The sequence below is a fragment of the Haliotis rufescens genome, unplaced genomic scaffold (genome assembly GCF_023055435.1).
Source record: "Haliotis rufescens isolate VD_foot unplaced genomic scaffold, xgHalRufe1.0.p SCAF_3, whole genome shotgun sequence".
Lineage (NCBI taxonomy): Eukaryota > Metazoa > Mollusca > Gastropoda > Lepetellida > Haliotidae > Haliotis > Haliotis rufescens.
This window is the reverse complement of record NW_025964001.1, coordinates 841,503-866,462: the sequence shown is the minus strand read 5'-3', so window position 1 is coordinate 866,462 and position 24,960 is coordinate 841,503. Positions and strand designations below refer to the sequence as shown.

General features: G+C 40.9%; 1 protein-coding gene across 7 annotated transcripts in view; it reads right to left on the bottom strand.

Moving 5' to 3' along the window:
* Nucleotides 1–24,960, bottom strand: part of LOC124140720 (centrosomal protein of 170 kDa-like) — a 182,767-nt gene that overhangs the window by 114,989 nt on the left and 42,818 nt on the right. For 6 of the 7 annotated variants that reach the window (XM_046508427.2, XM_046508423.2, XM_046508428.2 and 3 more), the window contains exon 2: nucleotides 18,486–18,602. In XM_046508427.2, coding sequence (XP_046364383.2) covers nucleotides 18,486–18,602 — 117 coding nt within the window. Of the gene's footprint in view, nucleotides 1–4,199; nucleotides 4,431–18,485; nucleotides 18,603–24,960 lie in introns of those variants that run through there. The other variant, XM_046508431.2, reaches the window with a different exon arrangement.

The window sequence follows — 24,960 nt, the reverse complement described above, 5'->3', positions numbered from 1 at the left end:
AAATATATCCAACAAGCCTCCAAGCAATTAAAGAACAGGGTTTTCACCCCAAAACACATGTATGCATGAAATTAATACCTCCACTATTTCAATTGCCTGTGTGATATGAGTAAAGCCTGGCTATACCTTCCATCAGCTAATGATATATACACTGTTGGGCTTACTATATGCACCATGTAATACATGTTGGGGTAAGAATATACACCATATGCAACATCTTGGGCTTATGACCACATTGGGTTAAATATAAGCACTGTCTGTACACCGGGTTGGGCTTATGATATGCACCATATACGCAAAGTTGGGTTTATGATATGCACCATATACGTCAGGTTGGGTTTTTGATATGCACCATTTACCCCAGGTTGGGTTTATTATATGCACCATATACGTCAGGTTGGGTTTTTGATATGCACCATATACCCCAGGTTGGGTTTATTATATGCACCATATACACCAGGTTGGGCTTATGATATGCACCATATACACCATGTTGGGTTTATGGTATGCACCATATAAACCAGGTTGGGTTCAATATCATACACAGTGTTGAGGTATCACCATTACACCAGATTGGGTTTATGATATGCACCATATACACTATGTTGAGCTTATGATATGCACAATGTACACAATATTGGGAAAATACTATCAAAGCTTATGCATACCATGTGTTACCACAAGCATTCTACACACTGACGACACATTCTACAAATTGTCATAAGCACTCAAAAGCATAAAAGTAGGAAAGGTGACATGTGAGAGCTGCTGTTGTTGTATGTGGTCGTCAAAGGGTGCTAATTATACAGTGTTAGAGAGACCTCTCCTTGAACTGTGGGCTATCTGGGACGGGACACTCACTAACAAAACCCAAGAACCGTTCTCCGGTCAGGCTCGAGTAGTCAGCAGGTAACTACACCACCCCGAGATCACGTTACTCCCTCAACGTTGACAAAATTGGAGTACAAACTCTTTCAGGCTAGAAATTAAAGACATGCGATATTTCCTCAATGGCTGATAACTTGGACTGGACTAATCTCTGATTGCTGAGATTCAAATGGTTATGGGTAATATTTCATGGATAATATGATAAGACATTTGTAGACCTTGATGTCCAGTACACCCTAAAACTGAATTGTTATTTGTCCACCCTATTGGTTCAGTGACGTGCACATCCTTCAGGACGTTCTTTGAGACGGGAGGGTTTGCTGATACTCTACCGGGCATTGCAGGACTGAGTAATTGTGTCAAACATATTTTGGCAGAACTATTAATAAATTAAATACATTCATTATAGAGAAACAATGGGGAAAATTAATAAAGGAGACAAGTCCAATACTTTTATGGCTATATTAGTTTGGTAGTTCTCAAATGTGTCAACATTGTCACTTAAAAAATTACTTCCCTGGAAAAGAATCATGACATTACCTGAGCTAGTTTGTGTCATTATTTTTAGTTTCGATTACACACAGGCTAAGAACCAATTTTGTTATTTTGGGTCAAGCTGGCTTCTTGTATAAAATCTAACTTAGAAATTAGAAACAACCGAAATGCAGGCACAGCTTGAGACTTTGATGTCCACACCAGGACAGTGTCCAGGCACAACTTGATACTTTGATGTCCACACCAGGACAGTGTCCTGAGATTTTGATGTCCACACCACGACAGTGTCCTGGCAGAACTTGATACTTTGATGTCCACACCACGACAATGTCAAGACACAACTTGATACTTTGATGTCCACACCATGACAGTGTACTGGCAGAACTTGATACTTTGATGTCCACACCAAGACCGTGTCCAGACACAACTTGATACTTTGATGTCCACACCAAGACCATGTCCAGGCAGAACTTGATACTTTGATGTCCACACCAAGACATTGCCCAGACACAACTTGGTACTTTGATGTCCACACCATGACAGTGTACTGGCAGAACTTGATACTTTGATGTCCACACCAAGACCGTGTCCAGACACAACTTGATACTTTGATGTCCACACCAAGACCATGTCCAGGCAGAACTTGATACTTTGATGTCCACACCAAGACATTGCCCAGACACAACTTGGTACTTTGATGTCCACACCAAGACAGTGTCAAGACACAACTTGATACTTTGATGTCCACACCATGACAGTGTCCAGACACAACTTGGTACTTTGATGTCCACACCAAGACAGTGTCCAGACACAACTTGATACTTTGATGTCCACACCAAGACAGTGTCAAGACACAACTTGATACTTTGATGTCCACACCAAGACAGTGTCAAGACACAACTTGATACTTTGATGTCCACACCATGACAGTGTCCTGACACAACTTGGTACTTTGATGTCCACACCAAGACAGTGTCAAGACACAACTTGATACTTTGATGTCCACACCATGACAGTGTCCTGGAAGAACTTGATACTTTGATGTCCACACCAAGACAGTGTCCAGACACAACTTGATACTTTGATGTCCACACCATGACCGTGTCCAGACACAACTTGATACTTTGATGTCCACACAATGACCGTGTTCAGACACAACTTGGTACTTTGATGTCCACACCATGACCGTGTCCAGGCACAATTTGAGACTTTGATGTCCACACAATGACCGTGTTCAGACACAACTTGGTACTTTGATGTCCACACCATGACCATGTCCAGGCACAACTTGAGACTTTGATGTCCACACCACGACAGCGTCCAGGCACAACTTGATACTTTGATGTCCACACCACAACAGAGGAGTTCTAGGCCCTTCCCATATCAAACACCTGACCTCTAACAAGTTCAAACTAACAACAACATCATAAAATACAGACATTTTGTTCAAATGTTCACAATCCTATAATTTTAGAAGGCACAATGATATGATTGGCAGGGACAGGAGAAACAAGGCTTCATTGTTTGACCTGATGTCCTGACCTGAAGAGCCCTAATGACATCCAGCCCTGAGGTCCGACAGGGGAGCTAAGTAGGGTACTTAGTAGCCAATATGTTCCACTTGTCTCTGCTGTGAGACTCCTGTCCGTGGGCATGATTCAAGTGTACAAATATTCACAGAGGAGTAGAAGTAGCTCAAATGTAACCATCAGGCCCCAAGGACAGGAAAAACTAATAGACTCTGACTATCTGTCGTCATAGACATATAGATGTTATTCTTGATTATCCTTTGGGCCAAGTATCTACCCTATCAATGGAAACAATTAAGTGAAAATGCCCTATGACAACATATAGAGATGTTTATATATGTTGGGACAATCTTCACCTCTAATTGCAGAGACGTTATGACTTTTATTCCACAGCTGCAGACCACAACACAGACCTTTATTCCAGGGTATCTTCAGTATCTGATTGTGTCATGAATATTTCATGCTACCTGACACACGTTTTGATTAGAGCAGCAGTGATTGGTGCATGAAGTCAAGCAGTTATGCTTTGTAGGACACACAAGTTGGCTATTTAGAATTGCTAGGCCAGCCTACACATACATAATGATTGGGTAGCTTTGAGGTAAAAATTGTAGGTTCAAAACTTTTGAGTAACAAAATAAGTAGATTCATCAAGTAACTTAACAAAGATATTGAAAACTCTGTAAGGCTATGGACTTGAATCAGGAACAGATATTATTATCACCAAGAGATATGACTGTTAATTCTTAGTTTGCTTTTTCATAATGAACAGTTATTCAAAGGTTAGAATACGATCGTAGAACAATGTTGAAACATTTTACAGTGGTCAGTTCACCTATTCAAAACCTAACAATAAATACTGGCAACCTTTTGCAGCCACCAAACAATGAATACCTTGAAATACACCACTGGGAAAAATTGAAAGACATGGATCAACGGACCACCTAGGACATTACACAGTTAAAGAAAGGCTAAACTGGCCACCTTGGGGAGGCCTGACAAGTACCTGAAACCTAACATAATGAGAGTGTTCTTCTTCAGAAAAATGAACCCGGTTCTTTAACTGGGAGGATGCACAAGGAAGAGGCCAACTGGACCATGTGGTCGGAGAAGCTGACATTTAAAACTCTCAATGCTGTCCACAGCCACAGACACTATCAAAGGGAAGCCACCAACACAGGCAGGAGGCCCAACATCATTAAGGCCTAATCATCACAAGCAATTCCCATATGAAAATACATCAATATTGACAAAAAGTGTTGTAGTGGAGATAGTGGATTTACGTACCTGGATCCTGATCACGACACCCCAGGTAAATCTACCTGCATAGACAGTGAACTGGGGCGGCCGGTCTCAATCTGACAGGTAGGTCTATCCTGTCATAACAGTCTTACACAGGTGGTTTACACAAGAATGATTAGGCTACAAGTTCAAACATTAACAGTGCTTCTCTGATAGAGAGGAAGCTTTGTCAACGATATGTCGCAAGCCTGACCAATCTACAACTGCTGGGGACGGTCACCCTAGACTGACTGTCTTACTAAGTGTTGACTTACGACATGAGGAATGTGGGTTAAAGGTCGGGGGATACTGGTAGGTAAAGTAAACAAAGGGAGGTAACTCTATTCACAGCCTGTGGAATGTGACTGTGTAACGACTAACGATTACAGGTAAATCACAAAGTAAATGATAAGGTAAACGACAAGGTAAACATCTCCCCAGACAGTCATCATCTGACATTCAAGACGTTCAAACACCACTGTGCTGTCATTTGAAGGATTCCAACAAAATCTAGTTACATTTGTTCTATAAACGATAACCTTTAAGCACATCATATCTTTAATAACAGAGCTATGTTAGATTACTCAAAGATTTCTTTTCAATGGATGTAACCATAGTTACTCCACATAAAATACAATTAGACTTATGGTTTGTCAAACTTCCTTCGTCTATTTGATACAACTGTCTTCAACTTATGTCCATATTTGCAACTATTTCAGTTATTTACATAAACATGCACTCATCCCTCCATGTACAAGTATGGGGAGACTAGCCACACTGCAGCTGAGGATGCACCAAGTGCTTGTCAAACCAAACCTGGGGTATTAGCCTTGCTCCAAGGACTTACTGAAATATAAGTCCTTGAATGTGTAGTAATTCTATCCTCCTAATAGGCAAGTCTAGATATGTGGACAGTACAGTATCTAAGGACTCCAGTCTCTTATAGGGACAACTTGTTCTTATTATTTACATCATCTAGAAATTATGATTTAAACTCATAATTATTGCCTTAGAGACTTGTGCAAGTCTACAGGGGTATGAATATAAGAATTAAACTCATTTTAACTGTCGTACACTCGGAGTTAAAAATAGCCATACATAATGCCATACTTAAAACTAGGGTTGCATATTAAGGATAAAAGTTTATATAGACTTTTACCTATATATTACAAATATCCAATTGATTTGGAAAATTGTTACAAACAATTGCACTACTTTGCAACCTGCTGCATGCCTGTGAAAAGCGCCATGAATATATAATTTAAAGTACCACATGAGGTTTCAGAAAAAATGTCTTAACACTTTTGTGTGGAAAGAGACAAGAATTATAAAAAAGTCAGAAAATTTACACCCTCAATCTTCAGGACTACCACAAGGAATGAATATGGTGACAAGAGTTACTTCCCCTTGAACACAGCACACCCCAATCTTCCCTTGTGTCGCACCAGACAGCAGCAGTACTTACCAACAGCATGGTCCTGTAGTACAGAACTTCCAAGTTTCAGTAGTTACTACACAATTGTACATTTTGTCAGAAACAGGTAAAACATGGAGTTTCCAGAATTAGTCATTGCCATATTTAGAATTGATGCACGTTTGATGACGATATCAATGACATCAACCTTAAGAATACACACCTGTGACACGTGGTGATTCAAAATGTATATAAGAGTTTTATTGATAGAGTTTTTGAAGAAATGAAGGCAATTTGAGCATTTGGTGTGATGTAAAATTGCTTTTGCTGACAAGGGTTAAATAAATCAGAGAAAACATAAAAAAGGCAAATATGTTTAATGGGTTGAGGTAGTGAGGTGGTATTGGGTTTAACGCCGCGTTAATAATTAGTGCACTTATATAGTGACGTGTGTGTGTGTGTGTGTGTGTGTGTGTGTGTGTGTGTGTGTGTGTGTGTGTGTGTGTGTGTGTGTGTGTGTGTGTGTGTGTGTGTGTGTGTGTGTGTGTGTACCCCACTGAGACACCATGCCACAGTTAACATGAATACCCCACTCAGACACAGAATACTGACTCCAAGCGGACCAATCCTTCTTTTATCACCTTAGTGCTGTGCATCAGGCAGGGTAACAATAAGTACCATCTTCTAATGTCTGTTGGTATGACACAACTGGGGATTAAACCCCCGACCTTCCGCTACCCGGGCAGATGCTCTACCACTAGACCACGGAGGCAGTCTTAATGGGTTGAAAAAAACAGAATTTTCTTTCAAAACAAAAAATGTGAAGTATGTTGTTTAAAGCCATTTATACATACCAGCCTGATCTACTGTGTCAGGGGTAGAAACTCGGTTTCTTTATGAATGTTTTATATTAAATGAATGCATATGTTGTGTCGACAAATACTACAACGGGCATGCAGTCACTGCTCAGTTACATGGATGTCCTTTGTGATTGTAAACATTTTCAATCAATCAACTCCTCACAATCAGAGAGGTTGATGAGTCAGTATGCTAATATTACAGCAATATCATGGCCAGGGGACTCCATAAATAGGCTTCAAACATTGTACCCTTGTTGGGAATCAAACCTGGGCCTTTGACATGACAAGCGAACACTTTACCAAATGGGCTACCCGCTCACCCAACACAGGCTGGAAGTTCTGCTTTGAGTGCAAACCCATAGAAATGAATGTATACCAGTGATCTCAAAACACCATTATGTGAAGGGTGTTGCCACATTTTCTCAGCACAACTAACATAAGCTCATAGTTAATACCTGAAAATATTACATCCCTTTTGAATTAATGTGATGACATTTTTTACTGTCTTTGAACTAAAGCATGAAGAATAAAATATTAAAAATATTTTGCCTGCATAGTTGTTGTAAAGAGTGTGTATTCCTTTTGGCTGAAAATATTCAAAATGCCATTTCAAGTAAGATGAAACTTCAATTACTCCCCATTGAGTTCAACAGAAAGCACCCAGCCTCAACAGCCCTTTTCTTCACTCAACAAAACCGCATGTTAGAAAAGAAATACTGCTTTCCTGATGACTGCTTAAATTCTGAGTGCTACCTGATCACCTCATTCACTCATCACACAAACAGATTTCAGTGATAATCACCTCACAACTACTTCCCTCATCTACATACACACAATCACTGCAGCAGGCATTACATCTTCAAAGTGAAGAGAGCAGCCAGTTTATTAGATCCTTTTGTGGCTTGTATTATTTCACACGGTGTGGAGAAGAAAGCTGATGCCATTTCGGGTGTGAATCCCTTGCTATTGAATATCAAAGGTAGATGATGAAATGGACTTTGACAGCATTTGATATTCTGAACAGGAACAATGAACTGGCAGAACAGTTCCAACATTTATATATTCTCGTCATGAGACAACAAATAGTGAAGACTTACAACAGAAAGGTGCAGAGACAAAGGCGTGATGTCCTTATGCCATTACACTTATGACCTTGAGCGCTCTTGAGGTGTGGTCTCTATTACAACCATGGTAGATATTATGCATGAATTCTTTATCATTAGGGAAGTAGCATAGTCTGTCACTTTTAGAAACGTAAAGTTTTGAATGTGCTGAATTATCGGTGCATCCAGATAATTCGTTCAACAAAATGATATGACATCAGACAATCCAGTGATTGACATCATGAACATCAATCTATGCAATTGGTATACGATGACACTAATCAACGAAGTCAGCGAGCCTGACCACCCGATCCTGTTAGTTGCCTCTTACAACAAGCATGGGTTGCTGACAACCAATTCTAACGCAGATCTTCACGAAGGACAAGCTGGGTTGCTGAAGACCAATTCTAACCCAGATCTTCACGGGGGACAAACATGGGTTGCTGAAGACCAATTCTCACACAGATCTTCATGGGGGACAAGCATGGGTTGCTGAAAACCAATTCTCACACAGATCTTCATGGGGGACAAGCATGGGTTGCTGAAAACCAATTCTCACACAGATCTTCACGAAGGACAAGCATGGGTTGCTGAAAACCAATTCTCACACAGATCTTCACGGGGGACAAACATGGGTTGCTGAAAACCAATTCTCACACAGATCTTTACGAAGGACAAGCATGGGTTGCTGAAAACCAATTCTCGCACAGATCTTCACGGGGTACAAGCATGGGTTGCTGAAGACCCCTTACTCACTACAAGGGTTCACAAACTTAGTTTCCGTGACTGAAGTCTTGCTTGTGCCTCTAATTATTCTGTGATGATGGACTATGGCTTCTTAACATGACAGGCGTTGAGCTGTCATACACCGTCCAGTCATGACCTCAGTATTGGGATATGCATCATGTTGAACCTTTTATAATGTATATAGTGATGAAATACAGCACTTATCTGAAAAAATAAAATTGATATCTCACTTGAATAAACTAACTATTTTCAGTCGGCTTCATGGACATGATACGTTTCCAAGTAAGATTGTAAAATTCAGTGAGAAAAAACACAATAAAAGAGGACTTGTCCTTTCTTGTCAAAAAACATGTTTTTCTTGTCTCATGACCTGCAGCTCTGTCAGGTCACTCAGTGGAAAATTACTTTATTTCCCTAGAAAAGCTTAACATTCTCTTCGCCCTGGAAGCGAAATAACTAAACTCTTTGTGTCAACTGTTCCATATAGAATCTACAAATAAAACTGAAATCTTATCTAAATTTCCACAATTTGAATTGCTAATTCATATAAGACAAAAGTGGAAAGAAATATTTGAAATGTTTTACGTCTGTGTGTATCTTTACCTATACTGATTGTGTCACACCAGAAAGTACATCAACGTTCTCTTCATTGGTGCATATACTGAATCCTTTATAAAACCTGCATATTTACTTTTTATGTAGTCTCCGATTGACTGAAGGACTCTCACACACCGGTACACAAACATGGAATATTTGCCGTCCTCACAAACAATCACAACCTGCCGTGAGTCACTCTTTCCCTGGCTGCAGGCTTCATGGCACAGATAACATTTACTGCATAAAGCATAAGCTACATCGACTTACAATATCTACACATCATGACCATAACTTCGTCTCTCCGTCGCCCAAACAGCTACTTAAAAACAACTGTGTTGTTTAGTCTGCACCTCTTAGCACCATAAACCCCAAGCCAGAGGCTAGTGTTTATATCGTTGGGACAGTAAATACATAGGTTTAGTCTGTCTTACAGACCCTGATACAAATATATCAAATACAGACCATGCAAGTCCATAATGTTTGGCAAGTCTAGATTTCTGCAGTATCTGAAAATGAAGAGAGTATCTGGGCTCCTTTTCTTTTTTTTAATATAATTTAACAACTGTTTTTTTTCTGTACAAAATGTTCATTTCAGAGACTAGATGTTAGTCTGATCAGTCTTAGATCCTATATCCGTTATAACTGGGTGTATCTGCTTCTGATATTTCTGTTGCCTCCCTCATATAACAGGAATCGGCCAATCATTATCTTCCCATTGGCAAAATATTGCACATCTTGTCAGCTTGCCATTATCTTGCCACTGAAGGGTGTTTTGTTCTACTTCAAAATAACATCATTTGAATGAAGTGATGATGAAGTCCTTGATGTCATATTGAATCTTTTTGTTTGTTTATTTGTTAATATTCCAGCTGTATGATGGCGGTCTGTAAATAAACAAGTCTAGGCCAGAAAATCCAGGGATTGACATCATGAGCATTGATCTACGCAGTTGGGTTACTACAACATGCATCAACCAAGTTGTCAAGTCTGACCACCAGATCCTGTCAGTCACCTCTTACGACAAGCATGGGTAACTGAAGACCAGTTCTAACCTGGTTGATCACGGGGCATATTGAATCTATCAACTGTAGCTCATGATGCCTACATCTGGCGCTATGATCGAGTCTTGTGATGCAGATGCACTGCATCCATAAAGGCATTACATTATACACTGAGAGTTACTGCTATCACTCTCAGTATTATCTGCAGTTTCACTGAAATAGCAAAACTTGTAGCAGATGACGCACACAAATCGAGTTACTTCCCTTTACCCAATGCATTCGGATAAACATTGGATCATTTCAGAAACTCAGTGATACTTATGCTAGATAAGCAAGTGTGTTTCTCAATGGGCAACATGAAATTTGTATTATATCTGTGCCCAGGCTACATGGCAAATAATTGCCAATCAAAAGAACAATTTTAATGTAAGGTAATATACAGTTGCATGTCATGACTTGATGTTGCAAAAAAAGGAGAGATAGTTTTTACACAAATGTTCTTTGAAGTATGTGATAAATATATGATAACTTGCATATTTTCATTTCTTGCTAGGAACCTTCCCTCAACTAGTATCTGACCTTGCCTGTTGACCCCAGCAAGATACTTGGGTCTTGGGAAGATATGAAGCAAGATATGAAATATAGCATGAGATAATCTCCGCATATCTACTGAAGACAGGCCTGATTCATATCGACTTCTGTATTCTTCCAATGTCAATTGTTGGTTCAGGTGCCTGTACCTTTAATGGAGCTTTAGACTAACATTTAGTGTATGAAATCTTATATTACACAATACTCTTCTCTCCTCTAAACTTATGACAAATAATCTTCCTGATGCTGATTTCATGTGGAATAGAGCTTGCTAGAGCTGCCTATACTTGAATTTGTATATATATCTAGATTGTTTATTTTTTCATAAAATAAATACATTCCACAGTCATGGTGCTTGTATCTTTAATTGTCTTCAGCAACATCATCTAAACAACCATATCCGTGAGGTTTCAAAGATGCCTTGAGCAGTATTTCAGTAAGATCACATTGTGATAAAGCCTGACTACTATGGGCAGCTCACAAATGGATGAATGGTGACAGCACATAAAGGATCCTCAACAGGGCAATCTGAACCCACAACCAGCAGATCCTGGAAAAGTCAAGGGACATAACTCTGCTCAAACCAATTGCAGAACTTTAGACCACTTGGCTCCTCGTGCCCTACTGACAATGTCACATCACTTGAAAGTTATACCAAAAGATACATTGGAGTCCGTGGACAGAAACAGCATAATACGGGGATAAAACTGTGACAATAATGTGTCATTTTTAAGATAAAATAGAAATAATGTAAAGTGGACTCAACACAAGATTTTTCAAAAGAATAAAAACTCCAAATTGAAGGACACTGTCATAATCCCCGGCGGTGTATAAAAGTTAAATTTTTATTCCCTCCCTTCTTGGGGCCCTTATCTCCTAGCCATGGAACTCTGTGCCTGACAATATCTAGCACCTTCTCCTTCCTCCTGTATTATTTCGCACGCCATTAACCAAGTTGTCAGTGTTTAAGTTCACTCATATTTCATCATGAAAGTGACAGTTTACAGCTTTTATTAAAATAAAACTGACAGTTGTCATGAGCTGCCGCTGTTCAGAATGCTGTATTGTTCAACTACAGGAACACAACAATGGTAATACACATGTCATGTGACGGCTTTCCGACAGACAAACATTTGACGACATCAGATTTCAAAATTTGACTAATGGGCAGGAAAAGAACAGTAATGTACGTAAATCTTTTTTATCAATAATTCAGGTTTCTGCACTACCTGGCCAGGTATCAGTATGATCATAAATGCTTGAACAATGAGATGACACATAACCCACTTACTGTCCACAACCTTAATGGACTGCCTCCATAGTCTAGTGGGTAGAGTGTCTGCCTGGAGAGAGGAAGGTTGATTGTTTGATTCCCAGTGTTAAAAGATGGTACTTGTTGTTACCCTGCCTGGTGCTTGGTATTCAGGGTATACAGTAGACAGTGTCTGAGTGGGGTATCCATGTTAAACTACGGCGTGGTATCTCTGTGCGGGCATTTAGTACAGACTCATACAAGCAGTCACATAAAAAGCCCACAGGTGCATGCATGTTGCTATGTAAGTGCAGTAAGCTTGAAATGACGATAAACCCCAACTCACCTCATAAAGAAAACTTATAAAGACTCTACTTGTTTTCTGGCCCTGGTCTGAGTGTCATGACACCAACAGTCTGACTGTGAATGTAACATTCTTTTTAATTTAGGTCCGGACCAAATAAATATTTTGGATCAAACTGCATTTTAACATGGCATGTTCAAAATTTTCAAAGTTTCAGCATTTCTAAAATCAAAACCATAATGAAGAACAAGTAACCAAGATTTTCTCTCCCCTTTCTTTTATATTTCCCTTAATGTGTGTGTGTGTGTGTGTGTGTGTGTGTGTGTGTGTGTGTGTGTGTGTTAGTATGAGTGTTAATGTTAGTGAGAGTGAGTGAGTGTGTGTGTGTGTGTGTGTGTGTGTGTGTGTGTGTGTGTGTGTGTGTGTGTTAGTATGAGTGTTAATGTTAGTGAGAGTGAGTGTGTGTGTGTGTGTGTGTGTGTGTGTGTGTGTGTGTGTGTGTGTGTTAGTATGAGTGTTAATGTTAGTGAGAGTGAGTGAGTGAGTGTGTGTGTGTGTGTGTGTGTGTGTTAGTATGAGTGTTAATGTTAGTGAGAGTGAGTGTGAGTGCGAGTGCGAGTGCGAGTGCGAGTGGGAGTGCGAGTGCAAGTGCGAGTATTAGTGCGAGTATTAGTGTGAGTATTAGTGTGAATGTGAGTGTTAGTGTGAGTGTGTGACAGTGTGAGCATTAGTGAGTGTGAGTGTGTGTTAGTGTCAATGTGAGTGTTTGTGTGTAACAGTGTGAGTATTAGTGTTAGTGTGAGTGTTTGTGAGTGTGGTAGTGTGTGTGTTAGTGTTAGTGTAAAGTGTTAGCATGAGAGCGAGTGTGAGTGTGCACGAGTGTGTGTGCTTGCATGCGTGAAGTTGCTGCATACAGCAATATACCATCTATATGACCTCGGTCTGAAAATACCAGACAATCCAATGGTCGACGTTGTGAGCATCTTTCATGCTGTCAGGGTATTATGACAGGCCACCAACCAAGCGTGTGTGACCATCAGATTGCTTCTTACAAGCAGCCTAGTTTTCTGGGGACCAATATTCTATCCTGGATCCCACATGGGCTCCCTGATGACATCCATGACTTGAGGCAAGGTGTGACACAGCCATGACCGTCCCATGTCTCACTGAGCCTGGCTGTGCTGGGACTAACATGACATGACAGGCCACACACGATGTAGGCCAACATCAGCCTGTAACAAGGCCCACTTGTGACATGTGAACAAGTATACAGGTGACACCAGTCAACATCCAGCCTATCACACATCAGCCAATTCCCACATTTTATACAAGTGTTTACTGCCGGGCTGTCTACAATCCTGGAAACTGTTAAACTCCTTTTAGTGAATAGTAAGTCTGAAAGTAGGCATGATACCGATGTGTTTATACCCTGTCTAATGGAAGCTCAGCATTATCACTGAGATGAGAGGTAGATTGTGTTGGTTATGTGTGGGAAGAACGAGGAATGACCCCACGGTGGCCATATAGCATCCATTAGCACTGTTCACCACCAGATTATCAAGCACTGAAAGGTTGGTGTCCATGAGAGTCCTGTCTTGAGACGTGATGTCTGTGATGAAAGGGGAGGAGGGAAGAATATTCAAAACACTTGCCATACATATTTTGTTGTTTTCCAGTCAACACTATTTCAGCCATGTCACGACAGCTTGTAAATATTAAGTTTGGCCCAGATAAACCAATGGTTAATATCAGCACTGTCCCACCCAATCCATCCAGAGCCTGAACAACCGATCCTATTTCATCTCCACAAACATTTAAGTGCTGGGGACCTAGCCTAACCCAGTCTACATAGAGAGTCAACAATAGAGTACTGGGGACCTATTCTAACCCAGTCCACACTGGGGGTCAACAATAGAGTACTGGGGACCTGTTCTAACAAAGTCTACACAGCAGGTCTAGCAATAGTGTACTGGGGACCTATTTTAACCCAGTCTACACAGCAGGTCTAGCAATAGTGTACTGGGGACCTATTCTAACCCAGTCTACACAGCGGGTCTAGCAATAGTGTACTGGGGACCTATTCTAACCCAGTCTACACAGCGGGTCTAGCAATAGAGTACTGGGGACCTATTCTAACACAGTCTACACAGCGGGTCTAGCAATAGTGTACTGGGGACCTATTCTAACCCAGTCCACACTGGGGGTCAACAATAGAGTACTGGGGACCTATTCTAACCCAGTCTACACAGCGGGTCTAGCAATAGTGTACTGGGGACCTATTCTAACACAATCTAGACAGCGGGTCTAGCAATAGTGTACTGGGGACCTATTCTAACACAGTCTACACAGCGGGTCTAGCAATAGAGTACTGGGGACCTATTCTAACCCAGTCTACACAGCGGGTCTAGCAATAGAGTACTGGGGACCTATTCTAACCCAGTCCACACATTGGGTCAAGCAATAGAGTACTGGGGACCTATTCTAACCCAGTCTACACAGCGGGTCTAGCAATAGAGTACTGGGGACCTATTCTAACCCAGTCTACACAGCGGGTCTAGCAATAGAGTACTGGGGACCTATTCTAACCCAGTCTACACAGCGGGTCTAGCAATAGTGTACTGGGGACCTGTTCTAACCCAGTCCACACATTGGGTCAAGCAATAGAGTACTGGGGACCTATTCTAACCCAGTCCACACTGGGGGTCAACAATAGAGTACTGGGGACCTATTCTAACCCAGTCCACACTGGGGGTCAACAATAGAGTACTGGGGACCTATTCTAACCCAGTCCACACTGGGGTTCAACAATAGAGTACTGGGGACCTATTCTAACCTAGGCCACACTGGGGGTCAAGCAATAGAGCCCAGTCCCCAAGGGCTGCCTCATGTTTAAGGTATACTTTGAGCAAGTAGACAAGTGTTCAATAGTTTGCCCATTAGTTGCTATTGCTCAAGTGAGTGCTGGAAAAAACACTTAAATTTTCCTGGGATGCAGAGTCACAAGGGTGAGTGAGTGAGTATCCGCTTTGAACATTATTTCAGTTATTTCATGGCATGTAAGCTTGATGGGGAGGAAAGCCCGAAGTGTTTCTGGTCCTATAATGAAGGTCACAAGAAATATGACTGGTTCAGTCATGATAGATACTTTACAGTTAAATATTGATAAATAAATTGCAAGTGATTCCATGGCATTTGATTGGCTAACCAAGCAATTTTTGTCCTGCAAACTACCAGACTACTGTTTCCTGATTGGCTGATAATAGAAAGGGCGGAGTTTTGTGATTAATGCACTGAACGATGCAACTGATTTCGTATTGTTATCTTCATTTGTTTTTTTGTGTTTATGATTAAATAAACAGTCTGTGAAGTTATTATTGTAGACATATTTACTCATCAGAAGTGATTTTGATATGCTTTTGCGTTTATGGAGGGATAAACCTGAAAATTTGTACGCAACCTCCATGAACGCAAAACATATGAAGTCAATTCTTAAATAACCCCAACTGACAAAAGCCCCTGGCGGTTACGTTCCCTTCGAGGAAGGTCCAGGAAGAACACTGCAGGGTCAAAAAGAACAATTCCTACTTTAGGAGATTTTGCCTACACTCATGGCTGATCTGTGTTTGACATACATTTGATAGAGAACATTCTCTGGTGGGAAACAAACCATCCTCTACCTATGACCGTCCCAATCCACACCACACTGGCAGCCTGTTTCCAGTGCATGCCCTTCGTTTATTTACTCACACGATTCTTGTTCAAGAATGACTTTAACTGTCACATCTGTTTTAGATTTACAGTCGATATTCATGTCAGAGTGTTTACATAATTCAACTGAAAGATATTCAGGATGTGAAGACAACAGCTAGCAATCATGTCTTCTATTCACAATAACAGTCATAGATACTCTTAGTCCAAATAGTCTACAGCTCATTCCGACAAGTGGGTTGTAACGTACCTAGATGCGGGGCACATGTAGTCCTCCCAGATGCACACTCGTCCTGGACCTGCATGTACTTTATAGTTGTGTTTGACACTTGCTTAACTAAACTAGTCTTAAACTAGCATACACTAGGATGTGTCGGACAATCAACCTATGACTAGTCTTAAACTAGCATATACTAGGATGTGTCGAACAATCAACCTAAGACTAGTTTTATACTAGCACACACTAGGATGTGTCGGACAATCAACCTATGACTAGTCTTGGTCTTGCATTATGACACTAGGATGTGTCGGACAATCAACCTAAGACTAGTTTTATACTAGCATACATTAGGATGTGTCGGACAATCAACCTATGACTAGTCTTGGTCTTGCATACACTAGGATGTATCGGACACTGAACTAATATCTGTTCTTGAACTTGCATACACAAGGGTGTATCGGACACTGAACTAATGTCTAGTCTTGAACTTGCATACGCTTGGATGCGTGGGACACGTAACTAATAACCAATCTCGGACTTCATATACTCGGATGTATCAGACACTAACTTAAGTAGAACATGTCTCTCCCTTCATTTTTTAATACAGTATCTGACACCAAAAATGGTTTGCAAATCCAAAAAACAATAATAGCAAATAATAGACTGGGAAGATAATGGTTTCATGCAGCAATATTCATTAGCTGTAGAAATTTGGCAGGAAACGAACAAGACATTTAACAAAAATTAATTTGAAAAATATGAAAAGACAATAGTTGCACATGTATAGTTTCATAATAATCTGATCCAAATACAGGACCAAATCACATTTGTCCTGAAGCTGAAAACATTGTAAGAAATTACACCTAAACAAAGACAACTTATATGATCAGAACCACCGAGAGTTCTCCACCACCACAGTGAGATTAATAATACTACAATGTTCTTACAACAAGAGCTACCTAAAAATAAGGCATAGTTCCAAGTTTATCTAGCCAAGTTCATAGCATATCCAAATAAGGTTTTGGCTGAAATTTTATATTTAATAAATATTCAAATCAAAATATACAACTATTGTAATTGATGGGCAGGTCAATTAAATCATTAAACTTAACACAAAAAATATTATGTTGAGAAAATGTAATGAGGACAAAGAAAACATTCACAGCTATTACTAAGGAACATAAGGGTATCCACGTCTCCTGGCGTCACTGCCTCCAGGCTGCATGCTATGCTGAGGGCCACTACTTACACAAATCATTCAGTTGAGAGATTTACTTGACGACAGTCTGCAGGCTGAGATTTGTTGGCTTTGATGACACAAGGCACATAGATTACAAGCGCATTCAACAAATAAAGACACCCCCTACTTCTAGAAATATCCAATTTATTGATGTGTGTCAGAGTCGACTGTTTTGACACCTGACATGTTCGCGCAGCAGCTTTGTGGGAAGCCCTGTGGTGCAGACACTTTAAACATATGTAAATGTCCACATCTGGGACTCTTTAAAAGTTACTTTTTATAATTCATGATTGCGGATGATGTATAAAGCTTGAGAGTGATCCCTGGTGTCACGGGCCATGACAGTTGTGATGTATCTAGTGATGTACAACATATTGCGCAGGTTTCTGTGCAGTGAAGCCAGGACTGCCTGTTTCATCATAACATTAGATGTCCCACTGTGACCAAGTGTGACCCACTAGGAGCAAAGGGACCTTATGGGTGCTGGGATACAATGGTGCTGTGACGTCAAATTTCTTCAATGAGAATCGCCATGTGTGTTGACTGTATAAAAATATCTTGTTTTTCTCTCGTTATTTCGTAATTTAATAAACTACCCTCACATCCTTACAGTGCAGTTACAATAGGGTTTATCTACAACAACTGGTATCGAAGTGTATAAGTGTCCATGTCTTCAAATGTGGGAAAATTTGTACATTGAACTTCATATGCAGAGATTCAGTTTCAATCTCTAGTTTTAGAGTCAGAAAGTACCAGTAACATGAACCTTTACATCTCTGAAGCCTGAATATCTGATACATCACACAACCTAGGACATAGTCATGATTTCGTCAAATCAGTTCAAAATGATCAACCAATGTTGTCAGCGTATATTAAATTCTAATGTGCATGTGTTTTAACATTCAAGCCACTCTTTCAAACTGTTCCGACATCCAGTCATTTGTAGCCATTGACTATTTCTTGAAAGACTAAAGTTTGACTTTCCTTTGAGGCATACAGATAACCTAATAAATAAGCTATCTTGCATTTCTTCCGGGATAGAAACCCTCTGATTTGAAGGTTTAGAGGGGAACTTCTGTTTCTGTAATTCCAAGATACAACCATAGTATTCTGTTTATTCCACTTAGTGAGTATAACATGTTTAAGATCATCATCACTTGGTGGCGATAAATCAATTCCACATTCTAAATAACAACTAATTTGTCCGATATGGCCGCCCCTAAGGGAGGAGCCTGTGAGTCTTGTTGTCACTCACCTGCACTACGACATCACACTCGTCTCTCCCCAGGAACAGCATGGTCTTGGGAAGACAGAAGCGTTTGGACTTCTCCACCAGATACCAATCTTCTTTTGACCCACCATCTTCCCCGTCCTGAAACATGAAACAAACTCATGAAACAAACATGTGGTGCTTTGGCCTACAATCTTCCCCGTCCTGAAACATGAAACAAGTTCATGATACAAACATGTGGTGCTTTGGCCTACAATCTTCCCCGTCCTGAAACATGAAACAAGTTCATGATACAAACATGTGATGCTCTGGCCTACTATCTTCCCCGTCCTGAAACATGAAACAAACTCATGAAACAAACATGTGTTGTTTTGGCCTACTATCATCCCTGTCCTTGAACAAGCTGTCTCCCACACTGAAACATGATCAAGACTTTGAAACAAGAGTCATCAGGAGATGACATATTCTCCCACTTTAGTGTGACTGGAAAATAGAGTTTGGCGACTGATGTTGCACTTTTGGCTAATCGCCATTGGATACCTTCAGTTCAATGAAGAAAAAAATATTAAAAGCCCAAATCATCAAAAGGCTCTAGTTCACCACTCGACTGATCTGTATAGCAAGTCTTATCAGAAACATTCATCGATTTCGAGTCCTGCTCCAGAAACCAGCATTACCCTCATTTTCAGTATAATAATAACAATAATAACAATATAAGAGAAAAAAAATCATCCAAATCATCAAAAGGCATCAGTTCAACACCAGATTCATCTGTATAGAAAGTTTTGTATGGAAATATTTAACGCTTTTGGCAACAGAAAACAGAAGCCAGACAGACGGACGGACAAGCTGATCACTATATCCTTCCGTTTTTCAAACTAGGGGGATAACAAACAACAATTTTTTTTTGTCTAAACTTCTCTAACTTTTTATTGGTTAGAGTCAAGTTAAGAATCAGGAAGAGCCTAGTGTTCATCATCAACAGTTTTCTTGCAAAACACCTGTGAATATATTTGGGAAGGTGGTGTACCATGTCTGCATTACAATGAGGCCTACTAAACACAATGAGTATACAGGGCTCGACTTAGCTGTATATAACATGCATCAGTGCAACCTATTATTGAAAAATGCAACCTAATATTTATGTCCACACACACCAAGTGCATGTCAATTTTTTAAAATTTGTGTCTAAACCTTGACACATCTACACAATATCGTCTTTGAACACATTCAATACCTCTGAGGTTTTTTTTATACTAAGTCAATAACCCCTATTATTGTGCTATTTTTGAGGCTTCATGTAGTCAAAATGTGGATACTTCAAGATTATGTGCAGGATTCAACTTTCATAAATTTATGGGTACAAGGTGCAACCAGGTTTTGTCTGGTGCAACTAGGTTTTCATCTCAACATGCACCTGGTGCAAGTTAAATCAAGTTCCTTAATGAGCCCTGAATATACTAACAACTCTGCACGAAATCATCTATACAGACGTCATAGACATGCCACCAGTGAATCCTGGCAAAGGAAAAGGGATGCAACTCTGCACAGTGCTGTGTAACCAGAAACCCTGAATCAGCCACTCCCCGACTGGTGAACCTGGTGAAGGTGGTGTACAGTGTCTGTATTACACAGAGGCCTACTATACACGGTGTATATACCAGCAATTGTACCAACTCATCTATACAGACAGCATAGACATACACCAGTGTTGTGTAACCTTAAACCCTGAATCAGCCAGTCCCCAACTCTGGTGAATCTTGTGAAGGTGGTGTATAGTGTCTGTATTACACGGAGGCCTACTATACACTGTGTATATACCAGCAATTGCATCAACTCATCTATACAGACAGCAAAGACATACACCAGTGTTGACAGATGGGGTCACATGCATGCTCCCAGTATCGAAATGCATGAGCACACATGATTCAATAGCAATGATTCAGTGGCAATATCTCTGACAATAAAGTTGTTGTGTTTGGTTTCTTTGAAAATATACTCCATTTAAATTACAGTTATTACATATATTAATAAACTCAAATGTATTTCTTTATTAACATAGCTTTTGTTCTGAAAAAGAACTTGGTGAAAGTTATTACCAAGATAGTCTAAAAGCCCAGAACTCTCTTTTGTGTTTAAACAGTGAATATGTGGCTGTTTGGTGGTGTCTCTCTTCTATAACAGTGGCCTTCATGGGTATTCAGGCCTGGCAGGAACAGGCAAACCATGGTCCTTCCACCACAATCAGGAACAAGCAAACCATGGTCCTTCCACCACAATCAGGAACAAGCAAACCATGGTCCTTCCACCACAATCAGGAACAGGCAAACCATGGTCCTTCCACCACAATCAGTAACAGGCACACCATGGTCCTTCCACCACAATCAGGAACAAGCAAACCATGGTCCTTCCACCACAATCAGGAACAGGCAAACCATGGTCCTTCCACCACAATCAGGAACAGGCAAACCATGGTCCTTCCACCACAATCAGGAACAAGCAAACCATGGTCCTTCCACCACAATCAGGAACAAGCAAACCATGGTCCTTCCACCACAATCAGGAACAGGCAAACCATGGTCGTTCCACCACAATCAGGAACAGGCAAACCATGGTCGTTCCACCACAATCAGGAACAAGCAAACCATGGTCCTTCCACCACAATCAGGAACAGGCAAACCATGGTCCTTCCACCACAATCAGGAACAGGCAAACCATGGTCCTTCCACCACAATCAGGAACAAGCAAACCATGGTCCTTCCACCACAATCAGGAACAGGCAAACCATGGTCCTTCCACCACAATCAGGAACAGGCAAACCATGGTCCTTCCACCACAATCAGGAACAAGCAAACCATGGTCCTTCCACCACAATCAGGAACATGCAAACCATGGTCCTTCCACCACAATCAGGAACAGGCAAACCATGGTCCTTCCACCACAATCAGGAACATGCAAACCATGGTCCTTCCACCACAATCAGGAACAAACAAACCATGGTCCTTCCACCACAATCAGGAACAAGCAAACCATGGTCCTTCCACCACAATCAGGAACAAGCAAACCATGGTCCTTCCACCACAATCAGGAACATGCAAACCATGGTCCTTCCACCACAATCAGGAACAGGCAAACCATGGTCCTTCCACCACAATCAGGAACATGCAAACCATGGTCCTTCCACCACAATCAGGAACAAACAAACCATGGTCCTTCCACCACAATCAGGAACAAGCAAACCATGGTCCTTCCACCACAATCAGGAACAAGCAAACCATGGTCCTTCCACCACAATCAGGAACATGCAAACCATGGTCCTTCCACCACAATCAGGAACAGGCAAACCATGGTCCTTCCACCACAATCAGGAACATGCAAACCATGGTCCTTCCACCACAATCAGGAACAAACAAACCATGGTCCTTCCACCACAATCAGGAACAAGCAAACCATGGTCCTTCCACCACAATCAGGAACAAGCAAACCATGGTCCTTCCACCACAATCAGAAACAGGCAAACCATGGTCCTTCCACCACAATCAGGAACTCATGTCATCTTGGTTCAGGGAAACAATCTGAACTCCTAAAGCAGTTCAGTATGGGTCTGGCAGGTTCATCCTGGGCTCTGGCGCATGCAATGCCTGCAAACTGTTGTAGAAGCAGGTCACATGACAGTCCTTTATAAAAACTACATGTGCTCAGAGCCCAGCACACACCATGTTGGACAAGTACCCAATATAACATATTACTTGTTATATTTCACAGGTATGTCGTGATAAATAAAATACACATCAGCCAGACCGCGCCTCTGTCATTCCTGCGACTGTTAATTAAATAATTTATCGAAATAATACCATTATTCTGTCATTATTCTGTCGAACCAGACAGACAGGTGGAGACAATGTCGTATTCATGTGCTCCAGATGTTTACAGACAGCATATCGCATCCATATCCATAAATCAATAAGTTGATAACATTACCTACATACTCATTAAATTGTCAAAGAGAACTTGTTTAAACAAACTCGAGAAGGCAAATAGGAGTTTTTTGTTGTGTCCCCAACGAGAATACATTTTTGGTAAGCATTGTGACTTACAAAGAGTGTAAAATGCATTCGAAGACAGTATTCATGGGATGTGTGTAACCACATCACCTGAGATTAGGGCTGCATCAGTTAACCTGTATTCTGTCTGTCAGTAGTGTCACTTAACCACAGATAACCTACCTGGATGATTCTGAAGAATAGGAGTAGCTTGGATTTATCACAGTCTTGAACACCCTTTCAGATAACCATGTGTGTCAGCTTCATGAGAGAAGAACGGGGGGGGGGGGTTTGTGATGTTGGGACCCAAAGCCAACCCAAGAAATGACAGACGAAATGTAAACTTTCAAAATTTTACTTGAACAACCATATCAATACGTTATCCAAATTTCATCAGAAAATAGAAGAAGACCCCCTCCCCGGAACCCCCCTCTGGATCCGTTACTGTTGATGTATCAACTACTCATCCAGGATCCAGCAACTGATGAACCTACGGATGTCACACAACTGAAGCTTTGACATGCACTTCATCACACCTGCTACTGATGAGTTTCCTTGGAGGTGACCTGCAGGCCTTCATTTATCCCATAGCAAAGTCGAACGCATAACAATCCCATTCTACACAACTCCAGGGAATGACTGTTCTCACAGAACAAATTTATCTTGAGGGACAAAGGTTGTGAATAACTGATTACAGAAGGCATGCAATGAAAACGGTTTAAATTACATGGTAGACACCTTTATTTAAGAGTTAGTCATCACTGAAGTGCGCAGCCGCTCAGTGGGTGTTGCTGTCGACCAATGAAAACCATAAGGGATTATATCTTTATAGCAAACTTATCCCCTGGGATTAACACTCTTTAATACATGCATACACACAGGTAATAAACACATGTGCTTACCTGTCACCCTGTTAACAAAAACATCCTGATTGATATCAACCGAGGTTATGAGATGACATGTTAAGAGGGGTTTCCTACGGCTAAACTTTTAATAGTTGTGTTATTAGAATCGCCTGACCTAGATTTGAGACCTTGTGGAGAAAAAAAAATAATGAAGTGATCCTTGTATCTTTCCATACCCATATTCCAAAGTCAGATATTGTGATAAACATGATAAATGTCCACATGGACCAAAAACAACAAAAATACAAGTCAGAAAAAAAAGTCAATAATTGGTTCATTATGCACCTGTGATCACAACAGTCTGTGTCAATATCTTGTGAGCATTGTAGCCAGAAATCATATCTCAGCATTATTTCAGCAGAATGAAGTCTTACTCCTGGTATACAAGTTTTATTAGGTAAGCATGCTGGGCATAGATTTCAGATAGTGAGTTGGGGTTTACCAAGAAGACAGTCAGCCATCGCCCCCACCATCCTTGCATACTTTCACCAGTTCAGCACTTGCCTGATGTGCATACAAAGTTTCAGGAAGTCTACCCTCATTTCAGCAAAAGCAAAAACAATGTCCATATTAAACACTGTAAAACATTGTATTCAAAATGTAAACTATAGTGCACATGGTTTCTGTGAAATTGGAGGAACTGTACACCAGTATCCCTGTATCCAAAGTGGTTTTCCGAGAAAACTTGTTCCCTCGAAAGTCTCATGTATGAACAGAAGGATGGATGAACGGACACCAAACACATATCCTCTACCTTCATGGCAGGGATAATGCCCAAATTGAACATTATTTCACAAACATCACTCAAACATCACTGAGTGCTCAAACTGAAACAGGGCCTGAGGCTATAGACATCATGGTCATATAATGAATATGGGATTCAAACCCTCAACCAGTGGATCCAGGCTGGAAAGGGAAGGAACTATGAACACTGGCTCATTCAACCTCTGGGCCACATTGCCCCTTAGACGACTTACTGAATACTAAACCTTAACATCAGTTCCAGAACTTACTGGATACACCTCATCTATGTCAACACAGGATAGACCTCATCTACTGTGAACACTGGGTAGGCCTCATCTACTGTGAACACAGGATAGACGGCATCTACTGTGAACACTGGGTAGGCCTCATCTACTGTGAACACTTGGTAGACCTCATCTACTGTAAACACTGGGTAGACCTCATCTATGTCAACACAGGATAGACCTCATCAACTGTGAACACTGGGTTGACCTCATCTACTGTGAACACTGGGTAGACCTCATCTACTGTGAACACTGGGTAGACCTCATCTACTGTGAACACAGGGTAGGCCTCATCTACTGTGAACACTGGGTAGACCTAATCTACTGTGAACACTGGGTAGACCTAATCTACTGTGAACACTGGGTAGACCTCATCTACTGTGAACACAGGGTAGACCTCATCTACTGTGAACACAGGGTAGACCTCATCTACTGTGAACACAGGGTAGGCCTCATCTACTGTAAACACTGGGTAGACCTCATCTACTGTGAACACATGGTAGACCTCATCTACTGTGAACAC